The 17,368-nt window shown below is 36.3% G+C and overlaps 1 protein-coding gene across 1 annotated transcript in view; it reads left to right on the top strand.

The window, feature by feature from the left end:
* Window positions 1-17,368, top strand: part of jp (junctophilin) — a 403,025-nt gene that overhangs the window by 261,617 nt on the left and 124,040 nt on the right. Inside the window, exon 6 of the mRNA XM_089096954.1 lies at window positions 10,628-10,746. Within this exon, the coding sequence (XP_088953080.1) occupies window positions 10,628-10,746 (119 nt within the window). The remainder of the gene's footprint in view (window positions 1-10,627; window positions 10,747-17,368) is intronic.

Below are 17,368 nucleotides of genomic sequence, written 5' to 3' on the forward strand. Positions count from 1 at the left end.
GACTCAATCTCCCATATCCCTAGAGGAAGGGCTGCAAGTTATGAACTTTGCCCAGTGTTTACATACAGTATTGGTTATTCGGAAGTATATAGAAGTTTTCAGGAAGAATTTTTTTCTGGGGGGGGCTGGAGGAGGGGTTACGTGGGAGAATCTTTCTGTGGAGTATGTTTCCCTGGGGTAAGGGACATTTCTATGAAGGGGGCGCCGGATTTCCCTGCATTATTTAAAAAACGATCAGAAATTAAATAAAAAAAAACAAGTTTTTTCAACTGAATGTAAGGAGCAACATTAAAACTTAAAACGAGCAGAAATTATTACGTATATGAGGGGGTTCTCCCCCTAGTCAATACCTCGCTCTTTACACTACATTTTTTTTTAGTAATTTCAAAAGAGCTATCTATTCTAATTAACCGGCCGTTGTGATTAAGGGGTTTGTGATTCGTACAAAATTCGAACTTTAGCGTAAAGAGCGAGGCATTGACTAGGGGGCGAACTCCCTAATATACGTAATAAAAACATAAGAATATAGAAATTCGTGACGTAAGTTAATTCATAAGTTACGTCAAAACAAAATTTCGAGAAAGCCATTCAGCCAAAAAAAGAAAATTAATATGCATATTTCATTTTAATTATTCATGCACGGTGAACCAAAATTAAAGCTGCATTAATTCAAAACGTTCAGAAATTAAATAAAAAAAAACAAGCTTTTTTAACTTAAAGTAAGGAGCGACATTAAAACTTAAAACGAACAGAAATTATTACGTATATGAGGGGGTTTGCCCCCAGTCAATACCTAGTTCTTTACGCTACTGTTTTTTTATGTACTTTCATAAGAGCTATCTATTCTAATTAACCGGCCTTCGTGATTGAGGGGTATGTGATTCGAACAAAACTCGAACTTTAGCGTAAAGAGCGAGGTATAAAAAAACTTGTTTTTTTTATTTAATAGCTTCAAGGCACGTGTAATGACCAATAACTTTGTTCAACATTACAGGATAAGCATGTTGGACAAATGTATTAAATACTTTTTTTCTCTGTGATTATGCTATTTTTTTTATTTTTGACTTTATTTATTATAATAAAAAAAATATTTATCGTTAAGTATATAAATCACTTCTCTGTGATTATGACACTATTTTTCTTTTTGACTTTATTTAACAGAATAAACAAAAATACTGACAAATACATATATAAATCGCTACGCTAGGGAAAAATTTTTTGCTAACGCATAGCAATTATCTACATAAACATTCCTAAAAACATCCTAAACTAATAAATTATACAAAAATCACCGTCTCCCACCCAGGGGCAACAACCACTATCCAAATACAAATCCTGCCACCCCCACCCCTTTCACTGAACGCCAACACCAGTCTAGAAACTGATGGCCTCTTTTAAGGTTTTCCGGTCCGATTTGCTGTTAACAATTGATTGATTAACCATGATTTTTAGGGTTGGCTTTAAACCATACACATTATCTAATGCTAAAATCTCTCTTCTATGGTTTTCAGGGAGAGAACAGTTGAAAATAATATGGAAAAGGAATTCCTGCTAAGGAGAGCTTTAAGCAAGGAGCGACCCGGCTCAATAGTAACCGAAAATCCAAAAAACGGAATTTTGATACCAATAGATACATCAAAAGAATTAGATTTTTATGCTGATTTAAAATATATAAGTTTCATCAAGTTTTGTCTTACCCATCAAAAGTTACGTGCCTGAGAAAATTTGCCTTATTTTCGAAAAAAGGGGGATACATCCCCTAAGAGTTATAGAACTTAAACAAAAATCTGCACCGTCGGATTCAGCGTATCAGAGGACTCTACTGTAGAAGTTTAAAGCCCCTATCTGCAAAAATGTGGAATTTTGTATTTCTGTCAGAAGAAAGATCACGGATGCGTGTTTATTTTTTTATTATTTTTTTTTTCCCAGGGGTGATCGTATCGATTCAGTAGTCCTAGAATATCGTAAGAGGGCTCATTTGAACGGAAATTAAAAGTTCTTGTGCCCTTTTAACTGAAAAAAAAATTGGAGGGCAACTTGGCCCCCTCCCACGCTCATTTTTTTCCGAAGTCACCCAATTTAAATTTTGAGATAGCCATTTTGTCTAGCATAGTCGAAAATCTAATAAATATGTCTTTGAGGATGACCTAATCCTCCACAGTTCCCGGGGGAAGGGCTGCAAGCTATGAACTTTGCCCATTGTTTACATACAGTATTGGTTATTCGGAAGTATATAGACATTTTCAGGAAGAATTTTTTTCTGGTGGTGGGGGGGGGGGGGGTGGAGGAGAGGTTACGTGGGAGAATCTCTCTGTGGAGGATGTTTCCCTGGGGTAAGGGACATTTCTATGAAGAGGGCGCCGGATTTCCCAGCATTATTTAAAAAACGATCAGAAATTAAATACAAAAAAAAAACAAGTTTGTTCAACTCAAAGTAAGAAGCAACATTAAACCTTAAAACGAACAGAAACTATGACGTATATGAGGGGGTTCACCCCCAAGTCAATACCTCGCTCTTTACACTAAAGTTTTTTTTTTAGTACTTTCAAAAGTGCTATCTATTCTAATTAACCGGCCGTTGTGATTCAGGGGTTTGTGATTCAAACAAAATTCAAAATTTAGCGTAAAGAGCAAGGCATTGACTTGGAGGCGAACTCCCTAATATACGTAATAAAAACATACGAATATAGAAGTTCGTTACGTAAGTTAATTCATAAGTTACGTCAGAACAAAATTTTGAGAAAGCCATTTAGCCCAAAAAAAAGAGTAAAATTAATATGCAAATTTCCTTTTAATTATTCATGCACGGTGAGCCAAAATTAAAGCTGCATTAATTCAAAAACGTTCAGAAATTAAATAAAAAAACTAGTTTTTTTTTAACTGAAAGTAAGGAGTGCCATTAAAACTTAAAACGAACAGAAATTATTACGTATATGACGGGGTTCGCCCCCAGTCAATACCTAGCTCTTTACGCTACAGTTTTTTTATGTACTTTCATAAGAGCTATCTATTCTAATTAACCGGCCTTCGTGATTGAGGGGTATGTGATTCGAACAAAACTCGAACTTTAGCGTAAAGAGCGAGGTATACAAAACTTGTTTTTTTATTATTTAATAGCTTCAAGGCATGTGTAATGACCAATAACTTTGTTCAACATTACAGGATAGGCATGTTGGACAAATGTATTAAATACTTCTGTGATTATGCCATTTTTTTATTTTTGACTTTATTTATTATAATAAAAAAAATATTTATCGTTACGCATATAAATCACTTCTCTGTGATTATGACAATATTTTTTCTTTTTGACTTTATTTAACAGAATAAACAAAAATACTGATAATTACATATATAAATCGCTACGCTAGGAAAAAATTTTTTGCTAACGCATAGCAATTATCTACATAAACATTCCTAAAAACATCCATAAATAATAAATTATTCAAAAATCAACTTCTCCCACCCAGGGCAACAACCACTATCCAAATACAAATCCCACCACCCCCACCCCTTTAACTGAACGCCAATGCCAGTCTAGAAACTGATGGCCTCTTTTAAGGTCTTCCGGTCCGATTTGCTGTTAACAATTGATTGATTACCCATGATTTTTAGGGTTGGCTTTAAACCCTACACATTATCTAATGCTAAAAGCTCTCTTCTATGGTTTTAAGGGAGAGAACAGTTGAAAAGTATATGGAAAAGAAATTCCTGCTAAAGAGAACTTGAAAGAAGCTTCTGCATTATCCTTAGAGATCATGCTGAAAATTAATTTCACTGAAGACTGAAGACTAGTTTCACTTCAAAGAGCTTTCCAAATATTCCCAACAAGGTTAATGTATAGACAAAAAAGATGAAGTCTGAGAGTTGGAGAATTTTTTTCTTTTTTTAGTTAAATAGTGTAAAAATAAACCCAAATCCTCAAGCTTAATGTCAGTTGCGGCAGACACGGTAGACAACGGAACAAAAGAGCTGACTGAGTACGAAAAGAGCAGTGTAGTTTTTATGATGCGGTGCAGAATCAGGCCAAGTTCTGACTCATTGCAAATATGAGCTAAATCCTCACTTCGAGAAAAAAACATAGTCAATGCTGTGGAGTTTTTGTGATCCCGTGAAAAACGAGCTAATTGGCAACCCACATCAAAAGTAATTTTAGCCTTGATTAAGTGAAAAGGCAAGAAAAGTCCAACCTGCGAAAAAAGTCCAACCTGCGAAAAGTCCAATTTTGTTGACTCTGAGCAAAAACGAGCCAGATCCTGTGTGTGCACGAAAACGAGCTGAGTCCGAATTAGATAAAAAGCCTAATTAAATACACACACAAATATATATATATATATATATATATATATATATATATATATATATATATATATATATATATATATATATATATATATATATATATATATATATATATATATATATATATATAATCACTTCCGGGTCAAAGCAAGTTACCGGTACATTGACTTAAAAAGTTCACTAACTGTTCTTGAATTTTTTAATACTGCGTTGAGTAAAGGTGGTACAATTTTCTTCGAAATTGCAGGTCAAAGCAAGTTACCGGTCTATTGACTTAGAAAGTTCACTAGCTGTTCTTGAATCTTATAATATTGCGTTAAATATTCTTCTAATTAAAAACGAAATTGCTTTGACCCCAAAGTGATTATTTTGTTTAGTTTAAAAGCACTTTGTTTTAATTTTGATATGTTAGTAACTCTACTGATGATGATGACCGACTGTGTCATCGAAATATTTAGAGTCTTTGTTTTATATTTTCGTTTCACTGTCTAATAAAAGGGCCTATCCCTATTTGGAATTCTTATTGATTTCGTAAATGTATTTCCAAACCAAAACGATAGAAGAGTTCGTCAGGGTCCTGAGGTTTGTGACATAATAACCATAAAAATTGGTAGTGTTCGAAGTGGAGGCATAACTTGTTAATTGTCAAACTGATGAAATTAGTACCCAGACCCTTTAAAAATTACAAAAAATTGAGTTAATTTTTATAAGGATAGTTTGGAACTGATATCGTTGACGAATATATTAACAATTTTCCCCCACATCTGTGCTGATGATTCAAACTGAATAACCATAAAATTGCTGTTGTTCAAAATTCAAGCATAAATTGTTTATTATATTGACGTTCAAAATGCTCATCAAGTACCAACCATTTGAAATAAAATTGATCCATTTCATGAATAAGCTGATAAATCCAAGTTATCGATCAGTTTGACTAAGTAAATTGATAAAATATTCAATCGCAAGGGGATAACGACTTCTACTGAAAATGTTGAGTAGATGGGAGGGGGGAAGGGTTGAGGTTTGGAAATTTATGCCAGAAAAACTTGAAACCCCTGCCGCGTTTCTGTTCCAGCTATCAAATTACTAATGACCTAGGATGCCATCCCTAATGACCTCTAATGACCCTCCTCTTGTCGGATTTTCTTTTGAACGTAAAACACTCTTCATCAGAGTGACTACAATTAGTCTAATATTACAGCCAAAGTTTATTATTTATAAAATAGTATAAAATAAAACCTTTGTAGAAATAGATAAATCTTAAATTACTACTCTGATATCAGTTTTTCCAGAAAATATCATTTAGAAAATGCTTAATCTATTAATTTTTCCTACTTTAAGGCCCGAGCATCACTATACTTTGAGTACAAATTTTGATTTATTAATACATGTGCGTCCCATGTGGACTATAAACGGATTTAGACTCAGAAACGAAAAAAAATTAATTCTCAGCTCAATGTTGCCGATTGAAGGTTGCCAATAGAAGAGTTTATTAGGTAAATCTTATAAGCAAATTTCAACCTTTTCTTAAGGTGCGTCGACAGTACCGCGTTGTTTTCGAGATGTCGCTGGAAATGGAGGACAAATTATTCTTGTTTGCTGTGTTAAACTTCGTGAGAATTAGTGTGGAAAGAGGAGAAAAACCGGAGGGAATACTTGATACAGGCGTAGGCTTTTTCACACAAGAAGAAATTCTGAAAGCCAAAGAATCGCTCCATCAACTAATGCAGTTTACAACACGGTGTAAAATTCATGCAAAAGATGAAGAGAATTTTCGGACATTTGCAGATGGATTCACCAAACTCACGTCAAGAAGACCAAATTGCCGACCTTTGTTATTGAGTCTCCCTGCTCAGTCCCAGCTACTAGTGAAGCTACTGCAGCAACCTTAGCTATTAAGGTGAATGAATTGTCTGGAGTTATCAAGAACCATTTTGCTATTAATTCCAATAAATCCATCGAATGGCCAAGCGCCTCAAATCAGCGTGATAAGCGCTCCTATGGAATCTTTCTGAAAAATCTGCCAGAGTCGCTTGATACCCCGATTGCAAGGAAGAGATTCGTAGATTCGGTATAAGTGGATACTAGTGACATATCTGAATTACGGAAAGTAAAATCGGACTGGAAACTAGTGATTCGTTCGAAAGACACAGCTGAAACCATTGTTGAGTTAATCAAGACCAACCAGCCGCAAATTTCTGCTCTCATAAAGATCCCTAACTATATTGGTGTAGTGAAACGAGTCCCCTCTCACGTATCAGCGGATGAACTAACTGCACTGATCTCCAGAGCTACGAAGTCCGAACAGCTTGGCAGTTCCCGTACGTTCAAGGTACTTTTCAGCTGTCGATCGGCTTTGGATAAACTTCTTAAGGACTCTGTGAAGATCTGTTACGAAAAACTGCCCACTGAAGAATTCCATTTCTTACCCCGTCGTTGCTACTCGTGCCACAACCTAGGCCACCTAGCTACCGAGTGCGCCAATATCCCTCTCTGCTCCAGATGTGGTGCGTCTGACCACGTCTTCGAAAAGAACGATGCAGAAAAGTGTACTCGTGCTTTATTTTGCGTTTCATGCAAGATAGCGGGTCATACCTACTATAATGCGAAGTGTCCAGAAAACAAACAAAAGCCAACTCATTAACATGCTGAATGATGAAATCTCTAACATTTCACTGGTCTCTTGGAACATAAAAGGACATTTTTCCGAGTGGTCTCTTGTGGTTGACCAGTTTGTAAATAAATGTAATATGATATGCCTGCAAGAATGTTTCATCACAGAAGCTGGCCTAAACCTACTAAATCTCTGGCCATCCTACTCTGTGTTCCTCGCGCCTGCAAAACATTCATCTCCGTGGGGCCGTCCGTCTGGCGGTATTGCCACGTTGGTTAGCAATCATCTCGCGTGCGAAGTATACGATAACAGTGGCAATTTTCTCGCAACTAGACTAGATAACCTGCTAGTTATAAATGGGTTCTTTCCAACTGATTACCATGACGACAAATCTGATATTGCTTTTGCTATAAGCACTGCCAAACTAGCCCGTTGCCTTAAGAAAGCCGAGCACGAATCCCTAGAGTGCATAATCGTGGTTGACTTTAACTGTAATTTAGAAGTTGATATTGGTGCCCAAAACAGTGGGTGTTGCATTCTAATAGGGATACTTGAGAACCACTTTACCATTCACCAGAAAAACCAGCACTTTTCATATATCCACCAATCTGGCTCTACGTCCAATCTAGACCATATTGTTAGCTCTAGTTCTTTGCCAGTACGTTAGGTTCTTGTCCTTCCGAATAGTTTCACTTCGGATCATTTCCCAGTTCAGTGTATTTTCAGTGGGCCTACCTCGTTTTCCACTGCGAATAATTCGTCGGCATTCATTCAGAGGTGGTATGAGGTTCCGGTTTGTCGTAAAATTGATAAAGAAAATTTCAAGATCCTTGTGATCTTATTCTCTCAAAAATTCGCGTACAATTTGACCAACTTATGAAATTCTCTCATCGTGATGAAAGAGATGCGTAGCTACGTTTTATTATTTATTACGCCAAACTAATCCATGCTCTTCTGTTTGCCAAATCTCAGGGAGTGCCCAAGTCTCGTGTCAAACAAGGAACTCAAGAAAATATATGATCCTCTAACCCTTTGTTACAATTATCATGCGACCGAGTTACCATCTGGCACGGGATATGGAAAGAATGTGGTAGACCACGCTCAGGAGTAGTTAAAGAGATCAGAGTTGCATCTAAGCGTAAGTTTGGGAAGGAACTTGCTCGTCACCGCGCGCAGTTGAAATCTGAGCTTTCTGAAAAAGTAATTAAAAATCCTAAAATTTTATGGAATATGTTTGATAAGAAGAAGTCAACAGGTCCCGAGTCAGATATCCCATCTTTAACATGGATAAACTATTACCTTGATGAGTTTTCAGCCCCAAAGCAGGATCTTAACATTTCTGTTCAGGAAAAGCCATCATACCTCCTCTCATCAATTCCAGATAAAGATTCCCTAGTTACCAAATCCCAGGTGGCGTCCGCGATCCGACGGTTGAAAAAGAATAAGTCGGCTGGCACTGACCGTATATCCACTTTTCACTTTAGCCATTGCAGCCAGACTTTCATGAGACACCTAACTCTTCTCTTTAAGATGATCTTCACCACTGGACTCGTACCATCGGCATTCAGTACTGGGTCGCTTAGGCCAGTCCCGAAGAAAGGAAAAAGTACTCAGGAATGTGCTTCGCTCAGACCGATCACAGGGGCACCAAAGCTTTGCATAGTCTTCGAACTTTTGGTGATTTATGAAATCACGAAAAAATGCTGGACTCCCCCTTCCCAGTTTGGGTTCCAGAAGGGTCTTGGTTGCGGCCACGCCATTTCTGCTTTGGCTTCAGTCTTGATTGACACTGATGAATCGAAGGAGTCCATTGTTATAGGTCTACATGACGTCCTCCGTGCCTATGACTCACTTCTCCACGACCAACTCATTCTGGATATGGGAAAGAGATGTGTACAGAAGGACATCCTACTACACAATAAAGACATGTATGACCACCTACAGGCTGAACTCCTACTTCCTGGCCATGGTCGAGCCCTCATTGAATATACACCAGGCGTGATGCTGTCCTACCGAGGGAATTCTGTAGTCCCAGCAAAAACGATGCTCGACAAGGATCTGTCGCATCTCTTTGTGCCTTTAATAACTGTATTATTGAGCCACAGTCTACTATCGAAACAACATGCATAGCTCGTGGCATAGACGTTACAATGATAGCCTACGCCGATGACATTCTGAACCCCAGCATCACACTCGTAGGTACAGAGACCACCTTCTCCACGCTACAATCAAATTACAGTCGCATTGGCCATGAGCTTAACCTGCAGAAGTCGGAAATTCTTCTGTTCAACTGGCGCCAAGAAGAGGTCTCGTCTGTATGGCTGGGAGAACTGTCTGTAGCCCCTGTCCCGAAAATTACTCACCTTGGTTTACCAATTGGAAAGGATCTCAAAACTACTCGCTCCCTTCCATTTGATCATCTCCGTAAACGCCTGGCTTTTGCTTACAGTAGAGTAGTTTCATCTAAAATCCGTTTCAACCGTTTAATTAAGGCTCGACTTTATAACGCAGTGTCCTTTTCCTATTTCCAGTATCTAAGCTCATTCTGGAGACTTTTTCCCGAGCCAGAGAAAAGGAAAGCTCAGATCCACGTTTTTAAGTATGCGAAGCTCTTGTTGCGGCTCCCGCCGTGGACAAAAAATTCGCACCTTGTTAAAAATTTTAAAGTTGCGGACCCGACGGCAGCTATAATTTAACAAATTCAACGGTACAACGAGAAAGTTTCTTCCCACCCTTGGTACCGTTTGCTACGGCAGTGAATCGCTGTCCATTTAATTTTTTTCGCCCTAGTGCCTCATCCTTTCTTTTTTCCTTCGTTTATACTCCGTCTGTGTTTTCCTTCTGTCATAGACGGATTACAAATAAATAAAGACTTAATTAAAAATGGGGAAAGTCTTTCCTGCCTCAAATCTAGAATGTGGGAGTTTATGATTTTCTCGTCGGCTGCTTATTTAATTAAGTCAGCTGTATTTGGGTTAACATGGTAATTGTTTCGATTTTAAATTGAATGATGATTTAGTCTGCTTTCGTAAGAGTCCAATTTATGTGACGCTGGTTATTCTCAATCTTGCTGTCAATTTTTTCTCTAATAATATATTGTGTACATTAAAAATAATTTAACTGTTTATTAATTATCCATTATTTTAAGCATTTTGTTGTATTTAATGGAGTAAAAAAAAATCTGTGATTGAATAATTTCAGTGTTTCTGATATTTTTGCATATCGGAGTAAATGAACCATTTGTTGAGAGTGATCTGAATTCAAGACAATCGGACGAAAGTGTCGTTTAATTGTTTTACCGTCTTTTGTCATGTTTAGAACGTAGTTGATATGATTATCTACTGTATATTTTTAATTCACTGATGGTTGTTTGATTTAATAATTTTTAACAATTGCAGCTGGATGCAATGATGCTCATATTGCTTATGTTTGTTCAGTACTTGGGAGTTTAAAAAGTAAAATATCGCTACGTACCTGCAGTGCAATGCATAATTGAGTTTTTGTTTCTCGTCTTTGTAATTTGTTCGATGTGTGTTTTATTTGTTTGTTCTTTTTTAGTGATACTTCGTCTTTTGTACCATTTTTCGATGGATAATAAATAAATAATAATAATAATAATATACTCACAGGTAAATATTGTCCAATATAATTCCCACTTTTCTCTCACAGCAAAGATAAGTCTCTTTTGATGCTAATGTTTCTTCTTTCCTGTAGGACAGCAACCTCCCGTGGGAAAGCGGAACAAGCAGATATAGCGGCAATGCATGCTCGAGAAGATGCGGATATGGCCAGACTTATCGCTAAACAGCTAGCACCGGATTTTGACCAGCCTGGTATAATTGTTATCTTAATTTCCTTTTCTATAGACTTTTTTTATTATTCTCAAGAGAGTTTTGAAGGAAACTTTCCTTTCCTCATTTCAGTTTGTCTTGGGTAGACTTTCACAACATTTTCTAAAATTTAAAATCTCCCTTCTCTCCTCATGTTGTAGGTTTTTTCAGATAAAGTTGTATTATTCATCTAGTGGTGTGGCAAACTTGTGTACAAGTTGTAACTTGTTACAGCTGGCATCGGCTTTCTACCAAATGATATAAATTCTATCTTACTTTTTTTTCCTTTCAGTTTTATATTATTTCTTATTTTTACAGAAAAATTCTTCTTTACGGATTGTATTTTGCGGAGCGTAAAGGTTCGCAACATTTTTTTTTAATATAAGATTTCCATCCCCCCTCGTGTATTATATTCTTTTATGATAAATTATATTATTAATATAGTAGTGGGCAACCCTGTCTATCAGCCAAAAATTTTTGCAGCTAGCACATAGTTTCGAAAAACTAGTATAATTGCTTTCTTAGTTTCCTGTTCTCTTGCCTTTTTACGATTCATAAATTAAAAAAAAATTCTACAAAATCAGTTTTTCAAAAAAAGTGAAGAACTCCATTAAACCAAAAATGAAGAAAAATAGAATCAAATAATATACCTTAGCATACAACTTCCATAAATCAGTATCAATAAATAAATAAAATAAAAAACGAACAGAAATTAAAATAAACAACAGAGTCAAGCTCAAAACGACAGAAATTAATATGAGTAGAATTCAAAACCCCTATGCTTTCTAAAATCCAGAATATAATTTGTACTATACTGAAAAAGAATTCTTTTAAATGTTTTCAGTTTTATAACTTTCAGAAATCAAAAAGTATTTGAAATTTTAAGTAATAAATATCAGCTTATGTATATTAAACTGACAATGAACATTCATTTGATTTTTTTTCAGTAAAGTACAAATTATTTTCTGGCTTTGAGAAAGCATAGGGGTTTTGAACCCATTTCATATTAATTTCTGCTCGTTTTGAGTTTGACTCTGTTATTTATTTTAATTCCTGTTCGTTTAGGGTTTCATTTATTTGTTGATAGTGATTTGTGGAAGTTGTATGCTGAGCTAGATTATCTGCTTCTATTTTTGTTAATTTTTGATTCAATGGAGTTCTTACTTTTTGTTTGAAAAACTTATTTTGTAGAAAAAGTTTTTTTTTTAATTAATTTCTTTTCGTTTCAATTTCATTCAATTTCCAATCGAATGAGCACTTTTTGTTTCTACGACAACGCTTTCTATAAGAACCTTATATTCTCTCAGGGTATAACTTAAAACCCTTGCCCTGAGGTCTGTGGGTGGGGGTTGTCATCCTCAAAGACCTTATTTCCAGAACTTTCAACTACGTTGAACAAAATGGCTATCTCAAGGTTTTGATTGGATGTGTTTGGGGAAATGGCGGGCGGGAGGAGGGGGGGTAGTTGCCCTCCAATCACTTTTGACTATTAAAAAAGGCACTAGCCCTTTCAACTTCCAATCGAATTAGCCCTTTTTGAGGTTTCTACAACAACTCTTTCTATAAACCTCATTCCTGCTCCAAGGCATAACTTACAACCCTTGCCCTGAGGGTTGTGAGGGGGTTGTCATCCTCAAAGACAAGACCTAATTTCCAGAGCTTTCAACTACGTTGAGCAGAACGGCTATCTCAAAATTCGGATTGGATGTGTCTGGGGAAATGGTTGGCGTGAGAGGGGGGTTAGTTGCCCTCCAATCACTTTCGACTATTGAAAAGGGTACTAGACCTTTCAATTTCAAATCGAATGAGTCCTTTCTGAAGTTTCTTTGACAACGCTTTCTATAAAAACCTTATATACCCCCAGGGCAAAACTAACAACATTACAACCCTTGCCCTGAGGGCTATGGGGTTAGTGTTATCATCAAGACATAATCTCCGGACTTTTTTACAACGTTGAACAAAATGAATATCTCAAAACTTCGAATGAATTTGTTTGGGGAAATGGTGGACATGAGAGGGGGTTTATATGCCCTGCAATCACTTTCGACTATTAAAAACGGCAATAGCCATTCCAATTTCCAATCGAATGAGCTCTTTTCGAAGTTTCTACTACAACTCCTTCGATACGAAGTGCTCTGGTCTAAAAGAAAAAAAAACGAAAAACAAATAATACATTGTGCCAACATCGTTCTTTACTTAGACAGCGCTATTGCGTCGCCTATGATAAGAGATTTTCGGTGGCAAAATCCTTCTTTCCGTATTTTTTTTCTGATTTTTATTCTCAGTTACTAAATTGGGAAGATAGTTCTTTTTTTTAACCAAATACTTACCTGTAACATACTATTTGTTACTGAATTGTTAAGAATTCGTTTCTATTCGACTTCACTTTGTCGAACTTAAGAGGCTTGCTAGTAGACCCCGGCGCCGTGCTGGCGGATTGATCAAACGCCACCGACGACAAGTCCGGTCGAACGACATCGAGGTGTTGTAACGCCGCCAGCGCGCCGCAAGCAAGCTACCGCTGGCCAAGGTGACGGCGTTCGGTCGATTTCAAATTATTTTTACGGCAATTCTTCATTGCGTCAACCGCAAAGTCGGATTTTTTCCTTCTCGTGTGGTTTAGTATTTCGATTTTCCTGATTAGAAATTAAGCAGGACTTGCACTATCCCCGAATTTTCGCTTATTTCCCCGAAAATCTATGCGTCACCCTGAAAAAGATTTTGGTTCCCCGAATCCCCGAAAATCACACAATCACGGTGCTACCCCTCGCGAATTATCACCAGTGACTCTCCCTGCCATATATTACGTTGCATACCATAATTCTTCACTACTCTCTTGTTTATTAATGTTCGTCTCTTTTGTTACTTTGGATAAAAACCAGACAGATGCAATATGCTATTGCAAATATTGCAATATACACAGTTCTTAATATGTTGACAAAAAAAAGTATTATCCTTATGAAATGAGTTTAAATCATTTTGAATGCAGTTTCCCAATCGCTATTTCTTACATCATTCGTAGTCAAGAATTTAATTTTCAAGTTGAACAGAATTATAGAACGCACTCACTACTATACAGCTTCAGCCTTTTGTTGGATTTTGAAATTGATAGCCGACAGATTGTTTCTACAGCTGAATTGTAAGTTTGCAGATTTTTTTGTTGTTGTTGTTTTTAGATAAGATTTTCTTAATGTTTAAGACTCAATTATTGAACGCCTGATAGAAAATACAATCTTCTTTCTGGAATATTTTTACCCCCTCCCCCCCAAAAAAAACCAAAAACAACCTTCGCCTGAGACAAAATTTAGCTATAGAATAATCTATGTACAAGGTAGGGGAATTAAAGATTGAACCGGAAGTTACCCCAAAAATATGATTCATAAATAAATTGTAAATTATTTCCTATAGGGGGGGGGATAGGGGGCTATCATTTTTAAATGATAATACCTCTTTTTTTATTGAAAGCAGGGATGCCAAACAGATAATTATTTTTTTCATTTAAAGTTGAGACAGAAGAAAATGATATCAAATTCCCTGGGAAACCATTGAAATATTTTGATAGACCCAGGGCCCCCCATTAAGACTTGTTCATTCTCTTGGGTATTTTGCGATTTCTCATAGGCTACTGGCCTTATTTGGCTGTTATATTCGCTCTCTTTTAATTAGATTCTTTGGATCTTATAGAGTGTCAGAGTGTATCTATCGCCCAGTTTTCCAATAATTTGAGGTATATCTAAATAATTTCGACATTTTTGTTGTTGTCTTTGTACCCCTTTATTTATACCCTCAATTTTTTTTTCAAGGAACACTAAGCTGTGTAACTTTATTTTGCGTGTTTGTTTGAACCGTAAAGTGACCTAGTTAATTATTAAGTAAATTATTTTTCTAATGAAAGCTGAGACGGTATCCTATCAAGGCGGTATCCAGAGGGGGGGGGTAGGGAGTTATTATATTTAAATTATAATAGCTCGAAATAGTATTTATTGAAAGCAGGGATCCCAAAAAGTTGATTTTTTTAATTTAAAGCAGAGACGGCATCCAATCAAGGTGATATCCAGAGGGGGGGAGGGGGTATTGAGCTATCATATTTAAATGATAGTATGTCATTTTTTTTTAAGCAGGGGTGCCAATAAGTTAATTATTTTTTTTTTTTAAGCAGAGACGGTATCCTATCAAGATGGTATCCAGAAGGGGGGAATAGGGAGTTATTATATTTAAGTGACAGTACCTTGATTTTTTTTTTATTGAAAGCAGGGATGCCAAAAAGTTGAAAAGTTGACAAAATTAACAAGATTTTCGTGAGTTATACTTGATACAACACTTGCATGGTTTTATCGTCCAAAGGGAAACGGACATATGCGTTCAATCCGTTTTTTTCCTATTGATGAAACGGGTTTACTTTGAAAACATTCATTCATATGTACCAGGTAGATTCACACTAAAACGAATTGGTGTGACGAAAGCGATATCGACATCCCCACCTAACGTTGCGCTCGAGTAACAATGGCGCCCTTGGTCCAGTGCCCAAGTTACATTAAAAGGCCAGGTCATAATAAAAGCTTTCAATTTGGGAAGTTCAAGGAGGAGTCTTTGACAGTCTTATGACCTCAGGGTACTATATGTTGCAACGTTCTTACGTATCTACAGTGGTTTAGAAAATTCGATCACCCCACAAATGATTACCAAAAATATGCACAAATGTAACATTTGAAATATTATGGTATAAAACTTTTCAAAGCTTTGAAGAAAAGCAAAAAAGTCTAAATACGCATAACTACGCTTGAAAGCTATTTTAAAAAGAAACTCTTTGGAGATTTCCATGGAAATGACCATAGCAGAACCTTTGAGTCTGGGTGGGGATCAAAGAGGAGTCTTTGAGTAATTTGACCACAGGTGACTTATTGTTGCGACTTTCTTAAATTTGGTAATTCTTGTGAGCATTTGGAAATCAAAGCTTAAACTCAATAACTGATACTAAGTGTCCTAACATTTTGCTTGGATTAAAAGTGACGAACTAGGATGAAAATTTCAACATCTTCCTGGAGCTACTTCAGTCTGCATATTATTTCATTTAATTACACTTTCATTTTTTCATTTTTGATGAGCTTTTCATTTTTTACCTAAGAAAATAGCTGGCACTTCATTTTTCTTCATAGCGAATAAACTATTAAGTGCTTTTTGTGTCATTGTAATTGAAGTGTTCTCATGTGAAGTGTTCATCATGTATTTTTCAATTTGATAAATTTAATCCTTTTAGATGCAGTTTATAATTTGACTGATATTAGGTATTTATCAGTTTATAATTTGGAATGAATCCCCAAAAGAAAAAATGAATAATATCCAAAAGAGCAGCCAAAAGCAATGAAAAAGCAGTAGTTCAGCCTTAGCCTACATGACATACATTCTATAAAGAAGCCAAAAAAACTTTAAAATACATTTTTTTAAGTTGTTATAAAAAACAATTTTTTAATAAAATAAGGCTTATTAGGAATCCAAAAGAGCAAAAAAAAACAAAAAAAAAACCAATCAAAATCAAATTCACCCATTTCAAATGTTTTAAATGTGAAAAAACAGATAGAGGCAAAGGGCATAATTAAAAAATTAAGCTTCTAAGTTCAACGTTTTTACCCAGATAACTGACGAATTTTGTGATACGGTATTTGAAGTTTATATGCAGTAATGCTCGATGAAAAAAACTACTAATTTTGATAATTATTTAGGTTAAGAATACATAGCTAATAGATACTTCAACTACTCGTATTATGCAAGGGTTCTGAAACGCCACAGCCGTTTCGTTTCTACCAGATTTCTACTTCTCTTGGTAAATAACAAAGAAGACCAGTTCATGCCAGCGACTTGTGAATTTTTGAACTCATGAATAGGCTCGAATCTGTTGTAAATTTAAGCTGTGATTTGAGCAAGACTGATGAAAACATTAATGTTTGCGGTCAACATTGATCGCGCCGGCGGCGCACCGCCGACATCTTACCGGCGGCGCGCCACCGGCGTCCTACCGGCGGCACGGCGTGGCGCGCTGTTTTTGGCACCGCCGCCGCCGGTTTTCCCTCATCGGCGCGGCGCCGGGGTCTACTTGCTATATTGCTTACTACAGTATGAATCGGAATATGACAAAATGGTATAACTGTTTTGCTATGTTATCTCCCTTTTCTCTCGGCTTTGTATTATTCATAATAGATTTCGAAGGCATTTTTTATCTTTCCTGGTTTTGTATTATTTATGGTAAAAGATCGCAATATTATTTTGAATCAAACACTTTTATCCTCCTCAGCTTGTAGCTTTCCTTTTTTTGAAAGATAGTATTATTCTTCCAGTAGAGGAGCAGCCTTGTCTGTACACCAATTTCTCTACATCTAACACCGGATTTTACTCAGTATGGTAAAATTGCTTTCTTTGTTTTTCTTTCTCCCAGCTTTTTATTATTCATGAGAGGTTCTTGAAGAAAACTTCTTCTTTCTAGGTTTCGTTTTATGTATGGTAAAGGTTCGCAACAGTATTTTGAAATCAAACACGTCTATCTCCCTCAGCGCATAGCTTTCCTTTTTTTAAAATATAGTATTATTCTTCAAGTAGAGGAACTGCTAGTCTATACACCAATTTCTCTAGA

Source organism: Artemia sp. Qi Xiang Cuo, chromosome 11, assembly GCF_049724085.1.
Source record: "Artemia sp. Qi Xiang Cuo chromosome 11, ASM4972408v1, whole genome shotgun sequence".
NCBI lineage: Eukaryota > Metazoa > Arthropoda > Branchiopoda > Anostraca > Artemiidae > Artemia > Artemia sp. Qi Xiang Cuo.